This window comes from Rhodamnia argentea, chromosome 9 (assembly GCF_020921035.1).
Source record: "Rhodamnia argentea isolate NSW1041297 chromosome 9, ASM2092103v1, whole genome shotgun sequence".
In the NCBI taxonomy this organism is placed as follows: Eukaryota; Viridiplantae; Streptophyta; class Magnoliopsida; order Myrtales; family Myrtaceae; genus Rhodamnia; species Rhodamnia argentea.
In genome coordinates, this window is record NC_063158.1 from 23,323,830 (window position 1) to 23,349,361 (window position 25,532).

A 25,532-nucleotide genomic window follows, 5' to 3' on the forward strand; every position below is an offset into this window, starting at 1 on the left:
AGGAGCAAGATCTGGAAAGTTGTATCACGTCATCATCGAAACACAGTTGATTAATGTGGGTCGAATAAAAAATTAGGCGTCCCACAAATTAATGTTCGTTTTTTAGGATGTGAAGTCGGTGTTTTGTAGGTTTCGTACCTGGCATACGAGGAAGATGTACACTTGTGTGCATTAGAAACCTTCGATCTCTTTGACTCAACGATGTTGACCTGTACCAGTCTTATAGTCTCGAGCCAATGCGGCTACCACACTTGTCGTGTGCTTCTGCCAAGAACACAGTGTCTCAACATTGTGGGCGATGGAATGCCGTGTTTTTCCTAACCAAATTAGCTATCAGCATCTGCTGGGAATGTCGAGGAAAATCCCAATTTCAATTTTTTGAGATTGACATGTTTTATCTTAGAGCCCGGCCCTAGCCTGCTCAAAACTGAATAGTGTCAAACCCAATCTGGCCCGAACCTTATTCGGACCGGGTTGGATTGATTTTTTTTTAATTAAAATCACTTGACATATCCGTCGAATGAAAAAATATAAAAAATAAAAATAAAAATAAATTAAATTAAAAAGAAAACGTGGATGAAAAAAAAAAAAAAACCGGAGTCGAGCCGGCCTAACCTGGCCCAATTCTAACAGTACCAAGCTAGCCCAAAAGGCCCAAAAATTAGGGTGAATTTTCGGGGCCGGGCCAAGCCAGGTCGGGTCGGACCGGCGCGGGCTTTTTTGACACCCCTAATATTACGCAGAGATGTCTTGGTCTATGTCGTATATTCGATTATCAACCCTAACTGGGAATTATTTCTATGTTAATCTCCGTCGGTTTGCCTAGTAATTTAGTAAAGATATTGCTTCGATATCGCTTATAATGACCCAAGCGGATTGTTCGTACCGCACTGGTTTGACTTAGAGGCATGCTAAGCGTCACAGGGGTCCGTAATTCATTCAAGTGACGGTGTTATTTTGATCATCGAGTTCATTTAAGAGGGCACGGCAATCCGACTCGTAAAGTATATCTTTCTTAAAACGGACGCCGCTAAGGATCGTCCTTTTTCGTTGTCCAAATTTTTCTCTACTTTTTCTATCTAAGATCTGTGTTTAATTCTGGATTTTCACCTAATGAAACCTTTCATTCATATGTCCGAATCCCAACGGACTCCTCGTTGATAATGTATCTTCTACGAGATCTTCCGTTAACTAATCGTTATGTATCCTCAATTATTAGAAACTTGGCAAAAAATAATAATTTAAGAGCAGCCAAACAAAGAAGACCCCCTTCTTTTCTTAAAAAAAAAAAAATCCAAATTAACAATGTTGATTATCGATAGCTTACGGAATACCCTCCTAACCCATGAACCGGTTAAGTGGAGACCTTTGGCATGTACAAGTGGCTCTGATCCAGGGCGATTTTACATGGAATGGATGAAATTCAAGCCTAAGAAGCGCGGTCATTCTCCGAAGTCTTAGTGTCACGTTGGACGCTTGTCGGATACTCAACACGCGTCCGACACGTGGTCAACATGTGTCAAACATTCAACACATGTCAGCGTTCTGGACACGCCGGCGACACGTGAGTCTAGCATCCCTACACGCTATTTCAACGTGGACCAGGTCAGTTTTAAACATTTTTAATAAATTAGGAGTCAAAATGTGAATCTATCAATACTACATATACTTAAGTTACATACCCAACCCTCCCCTCCAAAAAAAAATAAATAATAAATAATATACCCAGCGAGCCCCAAAAGGAACCGATCGTGAATCCTTAACAAGAAGAAATTTACCGTTGATATTTTTATCTATAATACACATTTATTATACAACGTGCCCCAACGTGTTGAAATTCTCTATTTTTTGAAAAATGATAAATCATTATGTCGTGTAATATTGTATCACTTATCGCATATTGGTGTCGGTGCTACTTAGATTCAAACGGGGTGGTCTCCAGTTCTTGAGCTGAAAATTTCCCTACACAACCAACCTACTACAAGAACATGGAGTTAGGGACTTTGTCATAATCTATGCACTCATCTGGTACAACCAAAAGAAGTTAGAGATGTAAATGGGCTTAGTTTAGTTAGACAGTGAAGAAGATTTTTGTTTTGAATTTACCGTTGAAAGATAAAATGCGTCAACAGAAAGAGGAAGAACAAAAATTAACGGACTTAGAAAAGTTTTTTCTGCAAGTCTATTAGCAATTTATGATTGAAAATGCGCCGTTACATTTAAATGAATAAGAGCACCGTCACATAAGCAATTGTTCTTTATTTTACTTACTTCTAAGAAGATTTTATGTAACTCTTGCATGAATACGAGTGCCGTTGTTTTAATTTAGCATAGCTATAGCCTTGCTCGTGCACTCGGCCATCTCGGGCCCGATCCACGATCTGCAGTTGGCCACAACTCGTATGCTCGGCCATGATCGCTCACAATCCTCGGGAGCGACCTGGGCCATGGTACTATGCACTCGGCCACGACCTTGGCAGTCAATTGGCCTCGACAGGGCCATGACCGAGGCACGATCGATGCGCTCGGCCACGACAAGGCCATGACCGAGGACCACAATGAACTCGGTCGGTCACGATCCAGGACTAACTACGGGTGCCGTCTCAACGTGGGTGCATGACGATTTTTTTAATCCTATAAACCAATGTCCCCGAAATTGATGGCTCCGCGAATAACGGCTCAAACGAATGACCATCTGCCCACTTTGCAAAGAATCAAGGGAAAATTTCGTTTAAGGGCCCGAAGTGCTCTCGATTTTTCAAATAAGGGCTCGAAATAGACGTTGTTTCAAATAAGGGCCTGGAGTGGTCTTTTTATTTCAAAAAAGGGCCCGAGTATGGGCGGTTTAGTCATTTTCCCTTTTTTTTAAACTTTTTTCCTTTTCTCTTTTTTTCCTTTCTTTTTTTCTTTTTTCCTTTTTATTTCTACCCTAGCTCACCGTGGCTGGCCACCGGCGAGGGCGGTAGCGGCCTCGCTCGGGCAAGCGGAGGGCGGCTCTCGTTCGCTTCGCCCGGCCTCGGCTCGCTCGGGCGAGGTCGAGGCCAGCCCTTGGCTCACCCAAGAGTGGCCAACGGGGGCGAGATCCGCCTCAACGCCTTCTGCATCGCAATGCTTGCCTTCACGGCGAGGGCCGCCATGTCCGAGGCCTTCGGGCGGTGCTAGAGCCTCGACTTGGGGAGCACAAAGTAGATCCGGTTCTGCACGAGCTCGTCCTCATTGGTTAGGGCCGGATGAGCTCCTCGCAAGGAGTTGCGGATGAAGCCCGAAGAAGAAGAAGACGGGGACGACGCACTCTCAGATTTGAAATTTTTGTGAGGGCTAGAGGCCCTAGCTAATGGCCGGCCGGGTCGCCGGCACTCGCCGAGGCGCCGGCGACCCCGCCGACCCTCGTCGCCCCAGCCGACCTCCACCGGTGGTGGGCCGATGACCACAAGCGGGAGGGGCGGCCCTCTCGCTGTGTGGCTTTTTTTTTTTTTAAATTAGAAAAAAGGAAAAATTAGAGAAAAAATGAATAAAAAATTTAAAAGTAAAATAAAGAAAATACCCTTCAGGCTAGACCCTTTTTTGAAATATTATAGCCACTTCAGGCCCTTAATTGAAACATACCATATCACTTCGGGCCCTTATTTGAAACAAGGTCCATTTGAGGCCCTTATTTGAGAAAACAAGATGACTTCGGCCCCTTTTTTGGATTTTTCCCAAGAATCAATAAGTCGTAACACGTAAAGCAATCCTTTTCTTTTCTTTTTGTCCTTTTGGGGCCTTTCCTTTTTTCACTTTTCTTTTTCTTTTTGGAGCCTCTCTCGCTCTCTCTCTCTCTATTTGCACATACGTACAGATTGCACTTCTCCTTAGCTTGATAAATCGTGTCAACCAAATTCAAATAGCAACCACACCGATTTAAGTAGGCCGGTAACCTTGTTTTGAACTCGAGTAGCTTTGACGAGTTGAGACATGACCGTCATCTTGAATGTCACGGAGCTTCATTTTCGGAACGGACGGGCTTGATTCGGGAAAGCACGTGTGCTCTTCACGCATGTTCGATCTCGGCTTAAATCAAGGATGTAATTGCGTTATAATCTCAACTTCTAGAAATCCAATAAAATTTGGATATTAGATTTTGCTGCTCCACTAGCATAGCAAGCGGCACAAGGGTCATGGAGCTCTAAAAAATGATAGAATCGATAAAACAAACATTTCACGTATTTTAAACTTCGATTAATCCGGCAAATCGCCATCAATAGTAGATATCATCAAGATCGATGAGTTGCTTAGATCTAATAATTATATTTAATTGCCTATGGTGGCCGCCTCTCGATTTTTCAATTTTAACAAATCTAGCGTTACAACATTTCGACCTGACTAATGTTACTACAGAAAACGCCTCATCGTGTACATGGAGTAGCGAGTACGACTTCAAAGCAATTGAAATCGAGACATTGAACTCGAAATGTCGTTTTTATCCGTTCCGACTCAATAGGTGGAGGGTCATGCGAGTCGATCTCGAGCCGATCGATTACCGAGTCGAGCTGGAGTCATTCACTAGTAGCTTCTTCATTCGACATGACCCCAAAGCCTGTCCCTCTTGCGTAGCATTACAAAGTAGAACTATAAGATGCATGCCCCGTGAAAGTGGGGGAGTGTCCCCACGTTGTACCATGAAAAAAGCTGCCTTTGGACAAATCAAAAGGCATTGTCTCTCTGTCTCTCTCACTCTCTCTCTCCTTTCTTCTTCCTCTTGTCGATAAAAGTAGCATGCCAAATCCCCATTGCAATTATGACCAAAAAAAAAAAAATCCCCATTGCAATCCGGTGAGTCAAAAATGGCTGCAAAGAGGAGGAGAACATAGTCGAGAAATTTCTTTTTAACACGAACGTCGTTGAGAGCTGACTCTCACCTTGACTCGCCTCTTCATAATGAGTTTAGAAAGTTTCATTGGCCGTTTGCATGCATCGTTTGTTTCGCGAAATATATTTTCTAAAAAAAAAAAAGAATTTTGCTCATTTTTTTTGGCGTTTGAATTGTTGAGGAAAATGAGTCGACGGAAGATATTTTTATTTTTAGTAAACTGAAAAACTTCTGCTTAATTTCAGGATAATGATTTCTTCTATTTAAAATCGAAAATTATTTTCCAAAGTTACCTATAAATCAACTGATCTCGTCAGCCGGTAACTCACCTTATCTGCAATTTTATTAATTCCTAAAAAGTATTTTTCTTCCAAAAGGCAAAGAAGGTGAGTGGACCGACGGTGGGGCCCTCACGCGAGGCACTTCCCACACTAACACAGCTGCACTCGTCCCGCGTCCACCGTCGGATCTGATCGAACGGGTCCAAATCACCCTCTACACTCTTCGTCGTCGTCTATTTATAGCTCTTGCAGAAACGCCGGTGGATCCTCTCTCATCACCGAACCTTCACTCGCAAGTTCGCACTCTCAGACTTCACTGCGAAACAATCGTCACTCCCATTGTCTAGATGGTGTGGTCGAGCACTTTAATGGCGTCCCTGAAAGCTCTGCTCGTGTCGGCCGGCGCCGTGTCCATCGCCGTCGCTATCGGAACCTTCGTTCCGTCGATGTCCGACCCTCCTCGGTTCCCTCCCGCGCTTGACTCACTTCTCTCGTGGTTCAGGCCTCCCTACCTCTTCGTCGTCATCAACGGCATCATCATCACCATCGCCGCCACCTCCAGGTGCTTCCACCACGTGCAGCCGGAGGACGTCACGGTCGCAGAGGAGATCGTGCTCGTGGAGGCGACGCCGGCGTTCGATGAGTTTAAGGATTTCGAGGAGAAAAGAGTGGTGGTGGTGGGGAATGGTGGGGGATTCGGCGGATTCGGCGGGGGAGATGGATGTAACGGTGACTGTGAAGAGGAGGGGAGGGGAGCGTTTGGGAGGTCGGCGTCAACGCCGCGGAGGCGAGTGGACTCGTCGGAGAAAGCTCTGGCTTCGCCGAGACTCGTTCGCCGGAAGGCTACTGACGGCGACCACCTTCAAGGTAAGAAGGGGAAAAATAGGTGATGTCAATTTCGAAATTCGCATTCCATACGAGCCAGAAACCGACGTGGATAAGGGGACTGTTTCATTTGATTTTTCGGTCGGATTTATGAAATCAAGTCAATATATTGACGTAATATCGCTTTTTTCATTAGATTTATTTATTTTTATTTATCGAGATCGACTTTGTATTAATTTTAGGGGGCAAAGCTTTGAGGAGAAGCGCGAGGAGATCGAACGAAAGCATGGAGAACGTTTGCAAGGCGAAAGCGCAGGCCGGGGCGATGTCGATGACGCGACGCATGAAAGCGGACGACACCGACCGCCAGAACAGCCTTCTGGAGCCATCACCGCGGCCTTGGATGGGGAAATCAGTGACGTTCAACGATCGGACCGATCAACCGAGGAAGGAGCGGATCCTAGCGAAGCCGAGCCTAGGCGAGAATGACGAGTTCAACCGCCAAGTCGAAGCGTTCATCAACAAGGTCAAGGAAGAAATGAGGCTGCAGAGAGATGAGTCGATGAATCAACTCAAGGAGATGGTCAATCGTGGAACGTGGTAGGATCGTAGAATTGGCCGAATGGAATAAGTGGAAGGTTTCAGGAGAAGAATGACTATTACTATTATTTTTTTTATTTTTGTGAAAGCATAGTGGGAGGAAATTATGACTTTTATTTTCATTTCTCTAATTTTGTGAAAATTATTTTTAGGAGTCATACTATAGTTAGGTCCAAAGACAGCTGTAAATTTCCTTGTTCTAAGGACACCATATACTTTTTTTAAGGCATTTTTTTGGGGTTGGTGCAAATTCTTGTACAGCAAAGATGGAAAAGCCATATATGTTTGATTTTATACCTTCTCTTCTTTTCCTAGTCCTAAAGTTTTCGAATTAGAAAGTTAGTATCACATATATCATTTTTTGTTACCGTGTCTTTTGACAGATTTATCTAAGGTGGAAAAGTTTAATCTTGTGGGTTACTGTAATTCAAATAGATAAACATAATCTCATTCTCTTTTTAGGAACGTGACTTTTTGATCGTCAAGATCGGGAATGGAATTGAGAGTGAATCAAAGAAACGACATCAAAAATCAAAATCAAGCTTTGCCTTAAAGCCCATGAAATCTAAAGGGACCCGAATCAATGTGCCCCAAACTCATTGCAACTTTATGCCGAGAAAGAGATTCTGTCGATCGGAATATTACACTTGGTCTTTGTAACAACCAGAAAGATCCCTCTTACCTAGGATGCCGCCTGTTGGCGACAACCTAGGATCTGGTCGGTGCTCAAATAATGGCTTGTTTCCCAATCTTTCACTAGGTTTTAACTTTGGAAAAACTGCGTCAACCGTCACCTAATCAAGTGCTAACGGGCGGCGTCTCATCCAGGCAAGTCATTATCCCATTCATTTAAGAGTGTTTGCGAAGTTAATGACTAATATATCGACGTTTGAGATTTGTTGAGACGATAAAGACGCCGAGAGAATTGAAAATCACAATCCATCCGTAATTAATCCTTGGCCAAGTAACACTCGACTTGCGTATTTTAGAAGTTTTATTGCACATGAGATTGGACTATTGTATGCAGATAGAATGCTCGAAAGCTTTCAGTGCACCGTGCACATTGTCGATCGAAAAAGCAAGAACTTTTTTTTTTTTTTTAATCTTGATGGAAGAAGAGCATCTCCCTGCAATTCACGTTGGACATTATAAGGGAGAGAGTTCGACGATTCGCCAAATGAAACAACAGAATTGATGTCAGACACGACTAAAAAATTTCGAGTTTTGCTAGCATAGCAGCTTTCGGGCTATCGCGAGATTAACAATATGTAGTGAGTGATATAGAAAAGGGCGTGAATAAGTATGTAAAGACATCCCACTTTATCGACCGGTTCCGGAGGTGAACAAAGATCAAATAAATCTCAGTCAAGAGCAAGGAAACCGAATTCTCACGCATAACTTGGGATCAGAGACCATCGCCCACGTTTGAAGTGTAGAAGGAAGGAGGTTTCACTTTCTCTGCATTTTCCTGGAAATTTTGATAAGAGGGACAATACTGACTTGAAGAGCGGCCGAGGAAGAAGACGACAAGGAAAGGAGGCCGTGTCGGCAGATGAACGGTCACGATTCGGTTTGGAGTTTTACGATGTCAGGGCATTTTGGGGGTGACAAAGTCAACACAAAGTGCGAGACCCGGTAGTTATTTCGAATGTGGAAAGTTCTACGTTCAATGAACGTAGTTCATGTCCTGTCTTAATATTAATTGGGGCCCGTTAAACCTTATCTTGTTACTTTTTCAGTGCCAAATTGACGATGTTTTGCCACCTTAAGGATTAAGATTTAAAGTGGAGCAGGAATTCTCATTCTTGCTACGGTCTTCCTTGCTTTTCTTATCGCCCTATCTCACCTAAATATTTGTTTTTTCGATCTCACCTGAAGCCTTCGGTCGCCGGACAAAAGATCTCTAATTTGAACCCGATTAATAAATATCTAAAGCCCTCTTAAATGGAAATTCACCCAAAAAATCGAGCCACTTTCAAAATTGAGTGACTTGTAAAGAAAGTTACATGAGTACAGAGTACATGACATGCCGAGTCGATATCGATATCACGTCAAAATAATTACAATAGACGTGTGAGCTCGCATTAGCAAATTTAACACCAAGTATGCCAGGTTCGGATGATCCCATCACCCCGCTGCCTATCTCAAATGAACTCAATACCATACATAAAAATTACACTTCAAAGATGAAGAAGCTCCTCCGTCTTCCTCAAGATCCTTTCAATGGAGAAAAGAACGGCCGAAAAGATCATCCAGGCTTTAAATGGACCGCCCAACAGCAACCCCCTTTCCGACACAAGCAAGGAGAGAAAGAGAAAGAGAGAGCACTATCCTAAGGTAGTGGAGACATTTGGAAGGCCGTGTTCGTGCGGGCGTGGGGTAACGTTAATCAATCTAGAAGCCGCTAATTCACGGCTCGAATTGACCTCCAATTTGGATCTGATTATCCACACAACATTTAGCAACTAATCTGTGGTTCTTTATCCATTATTTACAGGAAAAGACGGAGTTAGGAAAATGTCCGCCCCTGTGACCGTCCCGATCGTCGAACAAGACTTAATCTTACCTTTGTGAAACCTGTAAGGTAAGCCTTGATGGCTCTATCTTTTATTTCGACACCTTTAATAGACAATAGAGACACATCGAAAGGCTTTCTTTTTAGAACGTGAAGCCCTACTAGATTCATGTTATCAATACCTCGACTTTCTAGCCATCAAAGCTTTCGGAATCCAAAACTTTTGAGATGTTCGATTCGAGATTAAGCCATCAAGGCTCTTGATTCTTGTTTTATAGAACAAAGAATAAGACGATTTTGAGGATTCGATATTGTAATCAAGGTCGTACTTCACTCATTGAAATTAATACAATTTGATAAATGTTGTCCGATCTAAATTCAATCGAAGATTTCGTACGTGTACAAACATATATACTCACCTCACTTTGCTCGTGCCTCAGACACTAGTTGTTCATTTACAATAAGCCTAGTCTATCATTGAAATCTTTTTAGGAAACTTAATGGTGAGATCGAAGTGACGGTGTTACTTCGGACACCGAATTCATTTAAGAGGATGCAACAACCGGGTATGAAAAAAGTTGCGGAAAATAGTGGATGTTATTGAAAATCCAACTCACAAAGGATATCTTTCTTAAAACTGACGTTGCTAAGGATGGTCTTTTTTAATTGTCCAATTTTTTTTCTACCTTTTCTATCTAAGATCTGTGTTTAATTTTGGATTTTCACCTAATGAAAAACCTTTCACTCATATGACCCAATCCCATTGGTCTTCTCATTATTAATCGCACGTATCTTCTACGAGATCTAAGTAACAGTAGGGTGTCCTAACTACCGAGAGGCTACGGAATGCCCTCGTAACTCCATGAACTGGCTAAGTGGAGACCTTTGGCCTGTACCAGTGGCTTTGATCCAGAGCGATTTTGCATGGAATTGGTGAAATTCGACCGGGGTGATCTTTGGCTCTTGAGTTGAAAATCTCCCGACACTCCGAACCTACTGCAAGAACATGGGGTTAACGCCTTTATCATAATCTACGCACTCTTATGGTACAATCAAAAGAAGTTAGGGACGTAAATGGGGTTAGTTCATTTAGACAATGGAGAAGTTCTTTGTTTTGAATTTGCCGTTGAAAGATAAAATGCATCAACAAAAAGAGGAAGAAGAAAAATTAACGGGCTTCAAAAGTGTTTTTTTTTTTTTTGGAAGTGTAGTAGCAATTGGTGATTGAAAATGCACTGTGACATTTGAATCAATAAGAGCACCGTCACATAAGCAATTGTTCGTTAATTTACTCGCTTCTAAGATTCTAGATAACCCTTGCATGAGTATGAGGTGCCGCCGTTTTAATTGAGCATACTTATACTCTATATAGCATCGACACGACATGTCATTTCTCAAAAATAAAGAATTCTAACACGTTAGGGCGCGTACGACTTGTCCATACATATATATATGGTAAATTATTATTGTTATGATTTTTTCAATCAAATTTTGATTCAAATTCATAAATAAATAATTAAAAAAGCCTAGAATGAATTTCTTTTCTTTTTTTTTTTCAAATATCCAACATATTAGAAATTTTCTTTCGCATTCTTGCAAAACATAAAATTTCGAGCAGAAAAGATGAGAATACGTATTTTGTTTTTCCTTGTCAAAATATTATTTATGTATTAAAAAACATTTGACTTTTAGGTTTTGATAGATTTTCAATTTTACCCCTAAAAAAATATTGAAAATTTTCAAAATTGACCCGTGCATGTCGAAATAGCATGTTGGGATTTTCGATTCGCTTGTCGTTGTATGTCCGGTAGAGTTGACCACGTGTCAAAGTGTGTCTGGCACCTACAAGTGTCCCACACAGATACGGAGCCCACCCGAAAGTGTATTCATGCTTCCTAGATTTTACTTATAGGGGGATACGTTTAACACAAGTGTCACAACTTTCGTACGGTATTCATTTGAATGTCATAACTTTTTTTTTACCACTTAAGCGCCATAACTTCTAAAAACCGTTCACTTGAATGTCATGACTTTCAATCGATCACTTAAGTGCCAATTTTCTTTCTAAAACATTTTCGAAGTCTTGTTAATCCGACATGGCGTAGCACTTTTGGTGAACATTTTTAAAAAGTTATGGCCTTGTAAGGATCGATTGAAAATTTCTATGGCACTCAAGTAATCGAGAAAAAAGTTATGGCACTCAAGTGAACGTTGTTCATAAGTTATGATACTTAAGTGACCGAAAAAAAAGTTATGACGCTCAAGGAAGCGCCGTATGAAAGTTATGGCATTCGATGGCACTTGTAGTGTCCTTATTCCTACTTAAAGGATATATCCCTACTCATGCACTTGGCCACCTCGGGCCTGACCCATAATCCGCACTCAGTCACAACCTTTATGCTTCGCCATGACCGGCCACAACCCTTAGAAGCGACCCGGGCCACGGCCCCATGCACTAGGCCACGACCTCAACCCTTTCGGGGTCACGACCTCATCCATGACTTGGCCTCGACAGGGCCATAACCGAGGCACGACCCGTGCGCTCGACCATGATAAGGCCATGACCGAGGATCAATCCGTGCCACGATGAACGCGGTCGGTCACGATCCATGACTAACTATGGGTGCCGTCTCAATGTGGGTGCATGACGATTTTTTTTAATCCTATAAACCAATGTTTCCGAAATTGAAGACTCCGCGAATAACGGCTCAATCGAATGACCGTCTGCCCACTTTGCAAAGAATCAGTAAGTCTCAACACGTAAAGCAATCCTTTTCTTTTCTTTTTTTCCTTCTTGGAGCCTTTCCTTTTTATCACTTTTCTTTTTCTTTTTGGAGCCTCCCTCTCTATCTGCACATACATACAGATTGCACTTCTCCTTAGCTTGATAAATCGTTTCAACCAAATTCAAATCGCAACCACGCCGATTTAAGTAGGTCGGTACCCTCGTTTTGAACTCGAGTAGCTTTGACGAGTTGAGACCCGACCGTCGTCTCGAATCTCACAGAGCTTCGTTTTCGGAAAGGACGAGCGTGATTCGGGGAAGCACGTGCGCTCTTCACGAATGGTAGAGCCCGACTTAAATCAACCATGCAATTGCAATAAAATTTGGAAGTTAGATTTTGCCGCTCCACTAGCATAGCCAAGGCGCACGAGCGTTGTGAAACTCTGAAAAAATGATAAGAGCCGATAAACAAACATTTCACGTACTTCGAGCTTCAATTAATCTAGCGGATCGCCATCAATAGTAGGTATCTTCAAAATCGATGAGTTGTGTCACGCCCCGACTTTCAAGCTTGCGACATCCCTACCAATCTACCACGGATAAAAAAGGACGACGTCCCATACACGTCATCGACCCATTCGTTTTAATATTTTATTACGCATGCGGAACGTGCAACTTCCAAATATCAAGTCGAACAATATGGATAGTTAAACAAACTTCACAACAATCAAATCAAGACAAATTAGTAAAAACCACATTGTATTTAATTATCTTTGTTAACCCAAAGAAGTGAATTATCTATAAGCCCATTCTTCGAGCCACTTTCTACAACTCTCAAAGATACTAGGTCGGAATTAACACGACTCATAAACTATTCCAATAAGATTCACGCCACTTCCAGTTCTTCAATACTAAGGGCCCGAAAAAGGGTTAACAACGACGGGATGAGATATGAATCTTAGTGAGTCAATGCCTAAACCTGGCTAGGGCGTTGATTAGCTCGGACGTCCTAATAAACAACCACAACATCTCATAGCAGATATTTTAACCACATGCAAGCCTACCCTCCAAAAGCTACACATAATGCAATGCAGACGACTTGACAGTCAAATCAACAAATCCAATTTATTGGCAATGCATCACATCACTTGCATGCACGGGACACCACACGAAGTACATTTATTAATCGGTGACCCACACGACTAACGTGGTCGACGCACACGACTGGTGTGGCCCCAATAATACGACTGACAGTGTCTATTGGCAGGACCAGACATCGTCCCTTATTTCTAGCAACGGCGATTGAAAGCTATGTATCCAGTGCGACTGGCACAGCTCACTAAAAAACCAGCAATCGGTGTCGAGTTGGGTACGAGATTTTCGGATTGGATCGTACTGTTCACGAGGTTACTATTCACGAGCATTGTTTACCGTACTGTTCACGGAGGTACTGTTTACAGAATAGTAATTTCAGCGGCACGTGTTCGGGACGACGACGGGATCTCGGCGATTGGGGCGATGCACGCGGGTTGTGGGTCGCGAGGTTACGCAGGGTTCAGCTCACCGGGTTCGTGTGAAGAGAGCTCCGGATCGGGTTACTATTCACGAAACCATGGGCTTCGGGTCGGTTGAGGTAGTTGCAGGGCCGTAGGTCCTCGAGGCTCAATGTTGGCGGCTGGTAGTGGAACGGCGACGGTATCCGGCTAGGTGAGGGCTGAACAGAGGCCGGCGACGGAGGTGGCTGAGGCTCGGCGGAACTGCGAGGCTAAGTGGCAGCGGCTTCGATGGTAGATCGAGGCTGGCAGTGGCTGGATCTGGGTCGAATATGTGTCGACGGTGATTGGCCGAGGCTTGTGTGGCTATTGGGGTGTCTCGACGGGGCCTCGGCAAGGACGACGGGCGGTGGTCGGGTGTCGGGACCGTTGGGCGGGTGGAGGCACAGCAGCGAAGCGACCGCAAGATCTCGCGGTTGGGTTGAGCTCGCTGACGACGACAACACGGACTAGCGGAGGCAAGCTGTGGGTGGACGGAAGTGGAGGCCGCAAAGCTTCGACGGACCGTGAGGCGCAGCGTCGAAGGGCTGGTGTGGTAGAGGACGGTGGCGGACAAAGCGGCAGTAGCGGTGTGGTGACTGGTCGGTGGAGGTGGTGGTCGCGCAAGTTGAGCTAGTGGGGAAATGGTCGGGCTGCAGTCAAAGAAGAAAATAAGAAGGAAAAGAGAGAGAGAGAGAGAGAGAGAGAGAGAGAGAGAGAGTCCGTGGGGCTTGGCTGAGAGAGAGGGAGAGGAGAGAGAATGAGTGGGTGGGTGATGATGGAACAACCGAACAAGTGGTGTCCCATAAGTCTTTTGACTTTTTTATGCATAATTACCTGAAGGAATATTCGATTATCCGATAATATAGAACTGGTTGGACATTTGGCTCAACTGACTGAAAATAATTTTGATCTTTTCACAGATCGGGCTCGGTCGGAATCAAGCTCGAGTATGAGGATTTTGATCCTAATTAGCGACAACTAAAATTATCGGATCCTAATCTAATTCGATTGACAAATCGGGACTCATCCAAAATTCGTCACTTACGTCCTTACGATTCGAAATTTGATACCGACTGGAATTTAATATTAATCCTTTTTATTGAAGTCGGATTTTTCAAGGCGTCACAAGTTGCTCTAGTTGAAACAAAGCCCGATAATGATATTTTACTAGTCAAACAACTCGACATTATTTTGGCTACCTCAATTTTTTCAATTTTAGCGAATTTAACGTTCCAAATTTTCCTACCCGATTAGTGTTAATACAGAGATCCCCTTATCTCGTACATGGGGTGAGTTTTGTGACTTCAAAGCAAATTGAAATCGAGACATTGAACTCGAAATGTCGGTTTTATCCGTTCGACTCAACTGGTCGAGGGTCTGATTAAATTTTCTGGTATTCTCGCTACGACTTGCCAACGAAAGCCGGTCAATTGATCTCGTCAGCCGGTAACTCACCTTTATCTGCAATTTTATTACTTCCTAAAAAGTATTTTTCTTCCAAAAGGAAAAGAAGGTGAGGGGGCCCACGGTGGGGCCCTCAGGTAAGGCTCTGCCGACACTAACAGAACTGCACTCTTCCCGCGCCTACCGTCGGATCCGATCGAACGGCTCCAAATCACCCCGAAACCGCGTGTCCCTCTACACTCTTCGTCTTCGTCTATTTATAGCCTTGCACAAACGGCGATGGATCGTCTCACGTCAGCGAAAAGCCAGTCAACTGATCTGCAATTTTATCACTTCCTAAAAAGTATTTTTCTTCCAAAAGAAAAAGAAGGTGAGTGGCCCCACGGTGGCGGCCTCAGTGTACTCGTCCCGCGCCGACCGTCGGATGAATTGAACGGCTCCAAATCACCCCGAAACCGCGTCTCCCTCTACACTCTTCGCTTCGTCTATTTATAGCTCTTGGATCGTCTCGCATCGCGAACCTTCACAGCTCGCACTCTCACACGTCACTGCGAAACAATTGTCACTCCCATAGTCGAGATGGAGTGGTCGAGCACTTTAATGGCGTCTCTGAAAGCTCTGCTCGTGTTGGCCGGCGCGGTGTCCATCGCCGTCGCTCTCAGAGCCTCCGTTCCGTCCATCTCCGACTCTCTGGCCCCTCGGTTGCCTCCCGCGCTGGACTCGCTCCTCTCGTGGTTCAGGCTTCCGTACCTCTTCGTCGTCTTCAACGGCATCATCATCACCATCGCCGCCATATCCAGGTGCTTCCACCACGCCCAGCCGGAGGCCGTCGCGCAGGAGAAGGTCGCAGTCGTGGAGGAGATGGAAGTCGCGGAGGCGACCCCAGCGGCGGAGGCGTTCAATGAGTTGAAGGATGTTGAGGAGAAGAGAGGGGTGGTGGTGGCGGGGAATGGCGGGGGATTCTGCGGGGGAGATGGATATAATGGTGATTACGAAGGGGAGAGGAAGGCAGCGTTCGTGAGGTCCGAGTCCACGCCGCAGAGGCGAACGGACCCGTCGGAGACAGCTCTGGTTTCGCCGAGACTCGTTCGCCGGAGAGCCTTCGACGGCGACCACCTTCAAGGTAAGAAGGGGAAAGTGAGGCGACATCGATTTCAAAATTCATTCCATGTGAACCGAAAATCAACAATCTTTTCATTTTTGGGTCAACGGATTTATGAAATTAAGTCAATATATTCAAGTAATATCACTTTTTCAGGATATCTTTATTTATTTGTATTTAACGTAATGGACTTTGCATCAATTTTAGGGGGCAGAGCTTCGGGAAAAAGCGTGAGGAGATCGAACGAGACCATGGATAACGTTTGTAAAGAGATAGAGGAGGAGGAAGCGATGCCGGTGTCACGACACGTGGAAGCGGACGACACCGACCGTCAGATCAGCGTGAGGAGATCGAACGAGACCATGGATAACGTTTGTAAAGAGATTGAGGAGGAGGAAGCGATGCCGGTGACACGACACGTGGAAGCGGACGACACCGACCGTCAGATCAGCGTGAGGAGATCGAACGAGACCATGGATAACGTTTGTAAAGAGATAGAGGAGGAGGAAGCGATGCCGGTGTCACGACACGTGGAAGCGGACGACACCGACCGTCAGATCAGCGTGAGGAGATCGAACGAGACCATGGATAACGTTTGTAAAGAGATAGAGGAGGAGGAAGCGATGCCGGTGACACGACACGTGGAAGCGGACGACACCGACCGTCAGATCAGCGTGAGGAGATCGAACGAGACCATGGATAACGTTTGTAAAGAGATAGAGGAGGAGGAAGCGATGCCGGTGACACGACACGTGGAAGCGGACGACACCGGCCGGGCCGAGCTGCACCGTCAAGTCGAAATCCTCATCAGGAGGTTCAACGAACAAATGAAGGAGCAGAGACAGGAGTCGATGAATCGAATCCAGGAGATGATCAATCGTGAAACGGAGAATTCACCGAAAGAAGTGGAGTGAAGTGAAAGGTTTGGTGACAAGAATGAATTTTTTTTTTTTTTTTTTTTTTTTTGGGTTGGTGAAAACATAGTGGGAGGAAATGATGATTTTATTTTTATTTTTAGGAGTCATACTATAGTTAGGTCCAAAGACAGCTGTATATTTCCTTGCTCTAAGGATGCCGTGTACTTTTTTTTTTTTTTTTTAAGGGCTGTTTTTGTGGGGTTGATGCAAATTCTTGTACAGAAAAGATGGAATAAAACCAGACATGTTTGATTTTAATGGTGAAATAGGGAAAGGATATGTCTTTATTTTCTTGGTTCAGCAACAAATTCTAGTTCTTTGTAATATCTTTCTCTTCTTTCCTAGTGATGGGTCCACGATTGGAAGAAAATGGGCCTCAGTCTCTGGGCCTTCTCCATGTGGTCCGGTTTGACCCGAGTCCACTAGGGTAATAGTGTCCAACAATAGGTTAAGCCCAAAAGAGAGACAAACAACAAGCTTTAGTTACTAATTTTATTAAGAAAAAAAAAGAAAGAAAATGGAGAACGAGAAGTCCAACTAACGTGAAGGCAAAAAAAAAAAAAAAACCTTTGTGGAAGCAATTGGAGCCGATGAGGATTAGACCATCAAAGAGGCCAGGCGAGGCGTCGCTGAGGTCGCGCAACCTCGGGCGGCCCAAGCTAAGCAACGTCGATGTTGCGCCAACCTCGATCACCCAGATCGCACAATCCCAGATCTTGGCGAACCTAAATCACAGCAAACATAGAGGGGGCGAGCCTTGATCTCGACAATCCAAATACCATTTACCCAAATTTCGAAAAACCTAGATCTGGGCGAACCCAAATCTCAGCAAACGCATATTGCGCAAACCTAAATCTCGGCGATCCTGACCTTTGATGATCCTTGTGCGATCCTCGCCGACCCTTGACCCTCCACATCTTGCCTGAACCCTCTAGGGCTACCTGTTAGACTTGCCCTCGATGACTGTCCCTCGACGACTGGCGACTCTAGGATCGCATCAACTGGAATTTAGGAGACAATCAACAATAGGGTGATGGAAAAACAAGAATAAGTAAATATTAGCGATAGCGAAGTTGGAAGAAAATTTTTTTTATTAACCTCTAAATAACATTCCAAAAATGCCGAAATGCAAATGTGGGTATAACTTGCATTGCGTTAAGGGATATTGGAAATGCTGTCTTCCGGTCGAAGGCCTTTGGAATTATTGCTAAATACCTCAATTTTGGCACAAATCAAAATCCTCTGTAAATGCTGAACTAAACGCACTAAGTGACGTGGCGGACTACATGAAGATATTGAAACAATTTTGTAATGATGTGGCAGGTTGCAAGCTATTTTCTTAGTTGGTATTCGTTTCGATTAGTGATATCTATCTTCTTATTTGGAATTCGTTTCGATTAGTGATACATTTATACTATATGAACGGATTGTCCGAATAATGATTTCGAATTGGGTGTAGCTTTTCCTCCCCCACTCGTATGTTATTTGCTTTTCATTAGAGACTGCTCACATAATATAATTTGAAATAGTTAAACACACTAGGGGGCAGAGCTTTTAAAAGAAGCGAAGGAGATCAAACGAGAGCATGAAAAGCATTTGGAAGGCGATGCCGGAAGCAAGAGCGACGTCGCTCGACGCGTCACGTGAAAACGAATCAATCCAGACACGATATCTCTATAGCTGTAGCATAAATGTCTCGCTCTGCTTTTGTAGAAACACAATTAAATTTCATACTAACCCAGGAAGTGTCGTATAATGTGAATGGATTGTGTCGAGAAATGGATCATGGGGGATAATCATCGGTCCCTACTTAGCATCATCCCTTGTCTCCTAGCGTTTGTTAACATCTGTTAAAAGAGCAAACATGGTTTTAAAGAACCTTATAATGATGTTATCGGTTGTTTTGAGTTTTGTCCGCTTCAACTTTGGTATAAATTAGAAAATAAAAGGAAGTTCTGACGACTATTCAAAGAATCAATTAAATTGCATATTAATCATACAGTGATCATGCGGAGGCCCATTGGCCCAAAATGAAGCCTAGATTGTGAGCCCACATCTTACCTGAAAGGTCATTCGGGTAAAGTTGTTAGGTTTCGTTTAGTTCAGCTTTTTGGCGAAAGATTTAGGAAAAATGCGAATGACTTTAGGTCAAATAGTTTTTTCGAAATGTAAATTATGTTTCGACAACGTACAATGTAAAAGTGCGTGGGGGAATCAACTCTGGTTAAATATCGTTTGGAAAAAATCACACTCGTAAATGACTTTTGTTGTAAAAATATCTATTGAATCTTAGATCGTTGGACGCCGGTTACCCGGACTAGATCTGGCACGTTGGCATGTCGTCAGGGTCTCTTTGAGGGGGAAAATGGTGGGGGCATCTCTGGAATTTCGAAAATTTAGCGAGGACAAAATTGGAAGAAAAATGTAGCTAAAGCCCAAAACTCATATAGATTTGCCTTTGGCTAGGGGACTTTAAAGGAATTTAACAATTCAATGCATTTCCGGAAAAAAAATTTCAAACAAATTGTGAAAGGCCTTTCGAATTTGGCCAAGAGTCTTTAGAGGCCGAAGGACCTTTGAGAAAGCGATTTTCAAGCGCAGCCTTAGTCTTACAATGTGTGTTATACTGACGCTGTAAGGACAATAGAATGATACTCATGCGATACATTGAATTGGTTGTGGACATTGAAAGAGTACTATGATCTTTCTGCCATTACAAATACATAGTTTTTCTATCGAAATGGAAATAATAGAATTATTTGAAAAGGTTGAAAAGGGAGATAAGACAAATGACCAAAATGAGATAAGACATATCACCAAAATTAGATATGACTTTCACAATTTATTAGAACCTTATTATAGCACGTCATGCAAACAAACACTCAAGACTTGAAAAGGTGCACATAAGTCAATTTAAGGAAATTGGCAATGACAATATCGTTCTGGCCACAACACAAGAAGGGAAGGTACCGAGCATGGGTAATCGGTTCCAAAGTGGGTCATTTCTCAATTTGTAGAGTCGAAAACCGATCTTGTCCACCATGAAATCGGATGGAATTGAACAAGCTGATCACGATTCGATTCGTGAGTTGTTCCGAGAACTTGCGATGTGTTTTTTTTCTTTTCCAAGAGTTCTTAGATATATTGAAAATTACTTCGGACAGGTCACAAGAAAGTTACTAGTAAAAGAAGAGATTACTATCTCAAATAATCAGTGCCTTTTCCCCTCGCTGAACAAAATAAATAATATACCTTGAACCAATTTAGCCCCGTTCGGTCCAGTCGGTCTAATTCCTCCATAGGAATCAGGAACCTGATTAATTCCCTCTAGAACCATTCGGAACTGGCCGGTTCTATCCGATTTTCGAGTTGAACCAAGATTGATACACACCCCCCGGTATCGGGCGTCAAAATTTGCCTCCAGTCCCACATCGTTCGCGCTTGGACTATTGGGACGAGTAGATAAAACGCCGCGTAATCTCGAACTAACACGACGCATTCCGAAGTCCGCCGTGAGGAGGTGAGCGAATCGCCGCCGGAATGGACCGGTTACGACATCGCAATATCTACCGCCGACGGATTCGAACGGGAGAAGGGTGAGCGCCCCACCCGAACGATCTAAACGAGAAAAAAAAAGAAAGAATCGAAAAGGTGATGTTGATGATTGGATGGATCGCAGAACAGACGAGATTAGGGCTAGGATTAGGATTAGGATTAGATTAGGGAAAAGTTAAAGGTGGTTTGGGGGCAGAGACGTCGACTTCAAACCAATGGCAGCAACACCCAACTGCTACACGCAGATGGCGTAATCCTCCTCCCCAATCATACCTCTCCCCTACTCCTTCTCCGTCCCACACGCTATCGACATTTTTAGGCACGCCGCGATTGATGGACGTGGAGGCGGGGGGCGATCTACCTGCATCGATCGGGACGATGATGCTACTACGTTCGTAGCCTGCCCTTGTTCTGCCCGTAGCTGTCCCGTCGCAAGTTGTGCTGACGTTTAAGACGAGTCGGCTTTTGATTTTCAAAGAGTTTTTAGCGTCCTGTGGTACGAGTGAATCTTTTCGGGAAAACCCGACGCTAATCCTTCCTGAATTTTGATCTGCTATGTCACGTGCCACGTGAGCTTTTAATTTGTTCGCCGTGATCCCCAAACTTAAGCCATGAGTACGACGTCGTCCCTAAATATTTAGTTTAGTGAATGTAGCCCCCCTCTATATGAAAATATCCAATGTTTGTCCTTGAAATTGAATTAAATGAATAACAACATTGGGCGTTTTCATGTAGTCCGGGACTAAATTGAACAAGTACCAAAAGTCTAAGAGTCACGTTGAATAAATTAAAAGTTCAAGAATCACATTGCACATTAAATTAAAGTTTAGGAATCACATTGTATATTTAAGCCAAAGTTCGGAGACTATTTGTGTCCTTATCCCAATGTTTTTTAATAGACGATTTTCAAATAAATGCCAGATGCTACTGAAGAGAATTCGCAAAAGAAGGTGAGTTTGCGTTCTGCTCTAATACCATATTGCTTCTTAATTTTAAGAACATGACGTGTCTATCTAATTATAGTTTTCTCCACACTCAAATGAATTCCCTTCATATCCTATGGCACCATGTCCATCGCCGTGCTTCTTCCACCGCCATCACGAGGATGGCGGGAACTAATTTTTGAGGAACTGAAGAAGTCACCCATCGCCCCTGTCGGCCACTCCACCACCATGCCTTCGTGCTGTCTCCAGCCATGCTATGCTAGGGTTCGGGTCAGCCTCAGAGGGATGGAGAGCCACGGGGTTTGACGGAGGTCGCAGATGACGGGCGGTGGCGGGAAACACGACGGAGGCGACGGTGGAGGAGATAAAAGAAAGGGAGAGGGGTTGAGATTTCGAATTCTATTCAATTTGGATAAACACAAATGCAATGTCCGAGTGTCACTGTCCAATGCTTCATTTAAAATTATGTCCATTTCACATCCAGCTCGAAAGCACTAATGGAATATATAATATAGAGATGAAATCCGGTTTTCAAATTACTTAACTTTATTTGATAAGTGAGCAAAAAGCTACCCCAAAATTTTGGATGGGCCGGACTACAAAAGGAAAGAAGAGATTTTAGATAATTACGAGAAAGAAAAAAAAAAGAAGAACCGATTTAAAAATCGAGTTGTAAAGTCGCTTGGACGCGACCTTCGCACAATGTCTTTGAATCAAGGGGTACGTCGCCGACGAGTCGGTAAAGGAAATGAATGTTTGTAACTTAAATATTTTTTTATGTGTTCATTATAAATACAATAAAAAAAAAAAAAGCTACCTTCATGCTAGAAGGAAACTATGGAGAGAAAGTGTCACTAAATTTCAATTGTCCCCTTCGCTCCTTCCCTAAAAAAAATTGGAGATATCCCACCCCCATCGCTAGTAGAGCTTTAGCCCTCTTATTTCTTTGATCCATACTTTTTTCCGCCCGAAAATAGAATAAGAATAGAACTGTGCTTGGTAACGTCGGTTAATTTTTCTTTTCCCGAGAACGGATCGGTGGCCGGGGAATAGATTTGAAATAGAAACAAGAAGCAAACAAAAAAAAAGGAAAAATTCCAATTAAGAGCCGGAAGTGTTCTTTTTTTCTCAAATAAGAGTTTGAAGTGAGCTCATTGTTTCAAATAAGGGTCTAAAGTAAACATAATTATTTTGGACGAGGGTATGACTTTGCTAGCCGGCCAAACATTAAGGCCGATCAAAGGCATTTTCGTCAAAATATAATTTAAACTTTATTTTATTTTTTTAACTAAAAAAAAAAAACGGAAGAAGGACAGAGAGGCGAGAGGGCTGTCAGGCATAACCGGTGGGATTTCCGGTGGGGCATCCACAAGTGGGAGGCGGTGACTAAATTTTTCTTCTTCCTTATTCTTTCTCTTCTAGATTTTTTAATATTTCAAAAAACATAAAAAATAAGTAAATGAAAAAAAGGCCCTTAACTCTTGGTGTGTCAAGCTCTTTTGTTGAAACTGATATTAACACTTTAAGCCCATATTTGAAATAGTGTTCACTTCAAAACCTTTTTTGAATTAAAGATGGCACTCTAGGCTCTTCTTTGAAATAATAATGTCCACTCAAAGAAGGGCACTTCGGATCTCAGTTGAAATTTTCCAAAAATCAAATTACTTCTCGATTTTCGAGAGCAAAATTGGATAAAATCATTTCTATTCAGAAATTATTCCAGATAACAATACGTTACTAAACAGGCCCCGAATATCTCCCAACTGAGCTCTTTGAAAAATAAAAGCCATTTCGGTGAACATTTTTTCCCCAAATTCTAACACATATTTTTTTAAACTCAAACTCCACCGTACAATACTCAAACTGCGCCTCGACTAAACTTTTATTTTCTACTTAATATAGATCTTGTTGTGAACGCACTTTACCTGTTTTTCTAAGTTCGAAACACCTCGAAAGTTTCGGAAGATAACATGTAAATTGAGATATGATATTTTTGAAATTTTTTTTTGAAACTTTGATAGTATGTATAATTTTGACCGGAAAAATTAAAACATACATTTTAATAGTTAAAGACCATAAAAAAAGGGCCCCTCAACCTTAATCATCTAGAACTTAGAACGCAAATCGAGTCTCTACTTTCTGTTCTTACTATATATATATATAAAGAATATCCTTCACAGTTCACACCCAATTTCCAAAAAAAAAAAAAAAGTGAAAATTGTAGGTCTCCTTCAGTTTGCAATCTCCATCTCTCTCTCACGAGACACACAGAGAGCTCAACGATACAAACCTGCGTCCTCGCTCTCTGTAAGCCATTTCCTCTCTCTCTCTGTCTCTCACGTATCTCTCGATTCCTGTATGTCATCTTGGCTTTGTGTGCGCTGGCTCATCGTCATCTTCAAGCTCGGTAACGCGTTGGGTCGTCCATTGACTTCGTCGTCGTGGCGATCTTCAGTAATGGTTTCTTCGTTTCAGCTATGCTAGTTCGATCTAGGGCTTTTGGGTATCTTTGAGGTTGTGGGTTTCACTGATTGGTGGTTTGATTCTGCCGGATCATGGGTTAGACGTGTGGGTTCTTTCCCTCTGTTTCGATTCATCGTTCTCTGTAAATTTCTAATCTTGTGCGCGTTCCCGAAGGTTGATTCGTGGAGTTTTCCGGGCTTTGTTTCTGCAAAACGATGAAGATAGTCTTATCATGAGCTGCTAAAGTTTTTATCTTTTTGTTCATCTTTAATCTTTTTCCATTAAAAAAGGGAACTTTGGTTGATGATTTTGTTTCCTCGTACTGGATCAACCCCAGTATGATGATTCGTTTCTTGGGTCTTTGTATTCACCACCGTTTATTTTTCTGCCATCGTAGATTTGTATCTATGCTGTGTATGCGATGTTGAGTCGAGCTCAAAAGCTTGAATTAGCTGATTTTGTCATCATGGCTGTTCAGTGAAGAAGGTTTCTTCTCTTTGCGCGTGTCCCGTTCCCTTCTCCAATCCTCCACACTGTCCTGAATTCATAATTTCCTCGTATACCCGATTCCATACACACTGTATCTCTCCGAGAAATCGTGATGGAGGTCAAGCTATGGAATGACAAGCGCGAAAGAGAGATGTACGAGAATTTTGCCGAGCTGTATGCTATCATCCGAGCCACCGAGAAGCTGGAGAAGGCGTATATTCGCGACACGATCTCGCCTTCCGACTACGAAACCAATTGTCAGAAGCTGATCGCACATTTCAAGACTCTATCCTCCACGCTGAAGGACACGATCCCGAGCATCGGGCGCTTTGCGGACACGTATAAGATGGACTGCCCGGCTGCCATCAACAGGCTGGTGGTGTCGGGAGTTCCCGCCACAGTGGAGCACCGTGCTGCTGCGGCTGCGAGCTCCACCACATCGGCTGCTATTGTCGCAGAGTGTGTGCAGAACTTCATCACGGCAATGGACTCGTTGAAGTTGAACATGGTGGCAGTGGATCAGGTCCATCCTTTGTTGTCGGATCTCTCGACCTCGCTCAACAAGCTTACGATATTGCCGCCGGACTTTGACGGGAAGATGAAGATGAAGGAGTGGATTTCGAGGCTTTCCAAGATGGGGGCAGCAGACGAGTTGACCGAGCAGCAGTCTCGGCAGCTCCACTTTGATCTGGAGTCGTCCTACAATTCATTCATGGAAGCGTTGCCTAATGCCGGAACTTGAGTGTGCTTTGCTAAGTTTGTCAAGCAAATCGATTTTGGTTTTTACCCCTCTATTGTGGCTGCTCTTTGGTAGATAATTCTTTATATTGTCGCCGCTCTGTGATTAGATCGAATTGGAGCTTAGGGTGGTTGATTCTGCAATTGTGTGCCTTTTGAGAGTGATGGTATTTTGATTTCACAACTGTAAGAACGAGAATTCGGCCTTGTAAAGATTGGATCTGTTCTTTATATTCAGTTTACAATGTCGTCGGATGTCTGTATCGAGGGGTGAGAAACAGGCAATAACCTATTTTAGTTAAGCTGACACGATCCTCATACTCTTCAAGGTTCTCTTTTGGCTATCATCCTCTTCAAGATTGACTCTCTCTATTTTAGAATCAATCAGTTGGGTATGCCATGCCGGTTTTGGTGATTGGCTCTGTCGGATATCTGTAGCGATCCACTGTCTCGTATCACTTGCTCTGCTTCTGGAACAGAACTTTGAGTTATCGACCTGCGGAAAAGAAGTCTAGTAAGATCGATTTTATGTGCTCTTTGAATCGGATAAGCCCCGATATTTCCTAGCCGGGAACAAGATGGGAGAAAGT

General features: G+C 43.3%; 3 protein-coding genes across 3 annotated transcripts in view; 2 read left to right on the forward strand and 1 right to left on the reverse strand.

Annotated features, from left to right (window-relative positions):
* Positions 1-25,532, reverse strand: part of LOC115739662 (equilibrative nucleotide transporter 3-like) — a 469,706-nt gene that overhangs the window by 233,862 nt on the left and 210,312 nt on the right. The window lies entirely within an intron of this gene.
* On the forward strand, positions 5,499-6,559 carry LOC125316621. Its single transcript, XM_048285433.1, has 2 exons — positions 5,499-5,997; positions 6,198-6,559. The coding sequence occupies exons 1-2, from the start codon at positions 5,499-5,501 to the stop codon at positions 6,557-6,559; spliced, it is 861 nt and encodes a 286-aa protein (XP_048141390.1).
* Positions 23,454-25,173, forward strand: LOC115739757 (vacuolar protein sorting-associated protein 28 homolog 1). The gene is made up of 2 exons (XM_030672992.2): positions 23,454-23,559; positions 24,194-25,173. Exon 2 carries the CDS (start codon positions 24,317-24,319, stop codon positions 24,944-24,946), a length of 630 nt encoding a protein of 209 aa, XP_030528852.1. The 5' UTR covers positions 23,454-23,559; positions 24,194-24,316; the 3' UTR covers positions 24,947-25,173.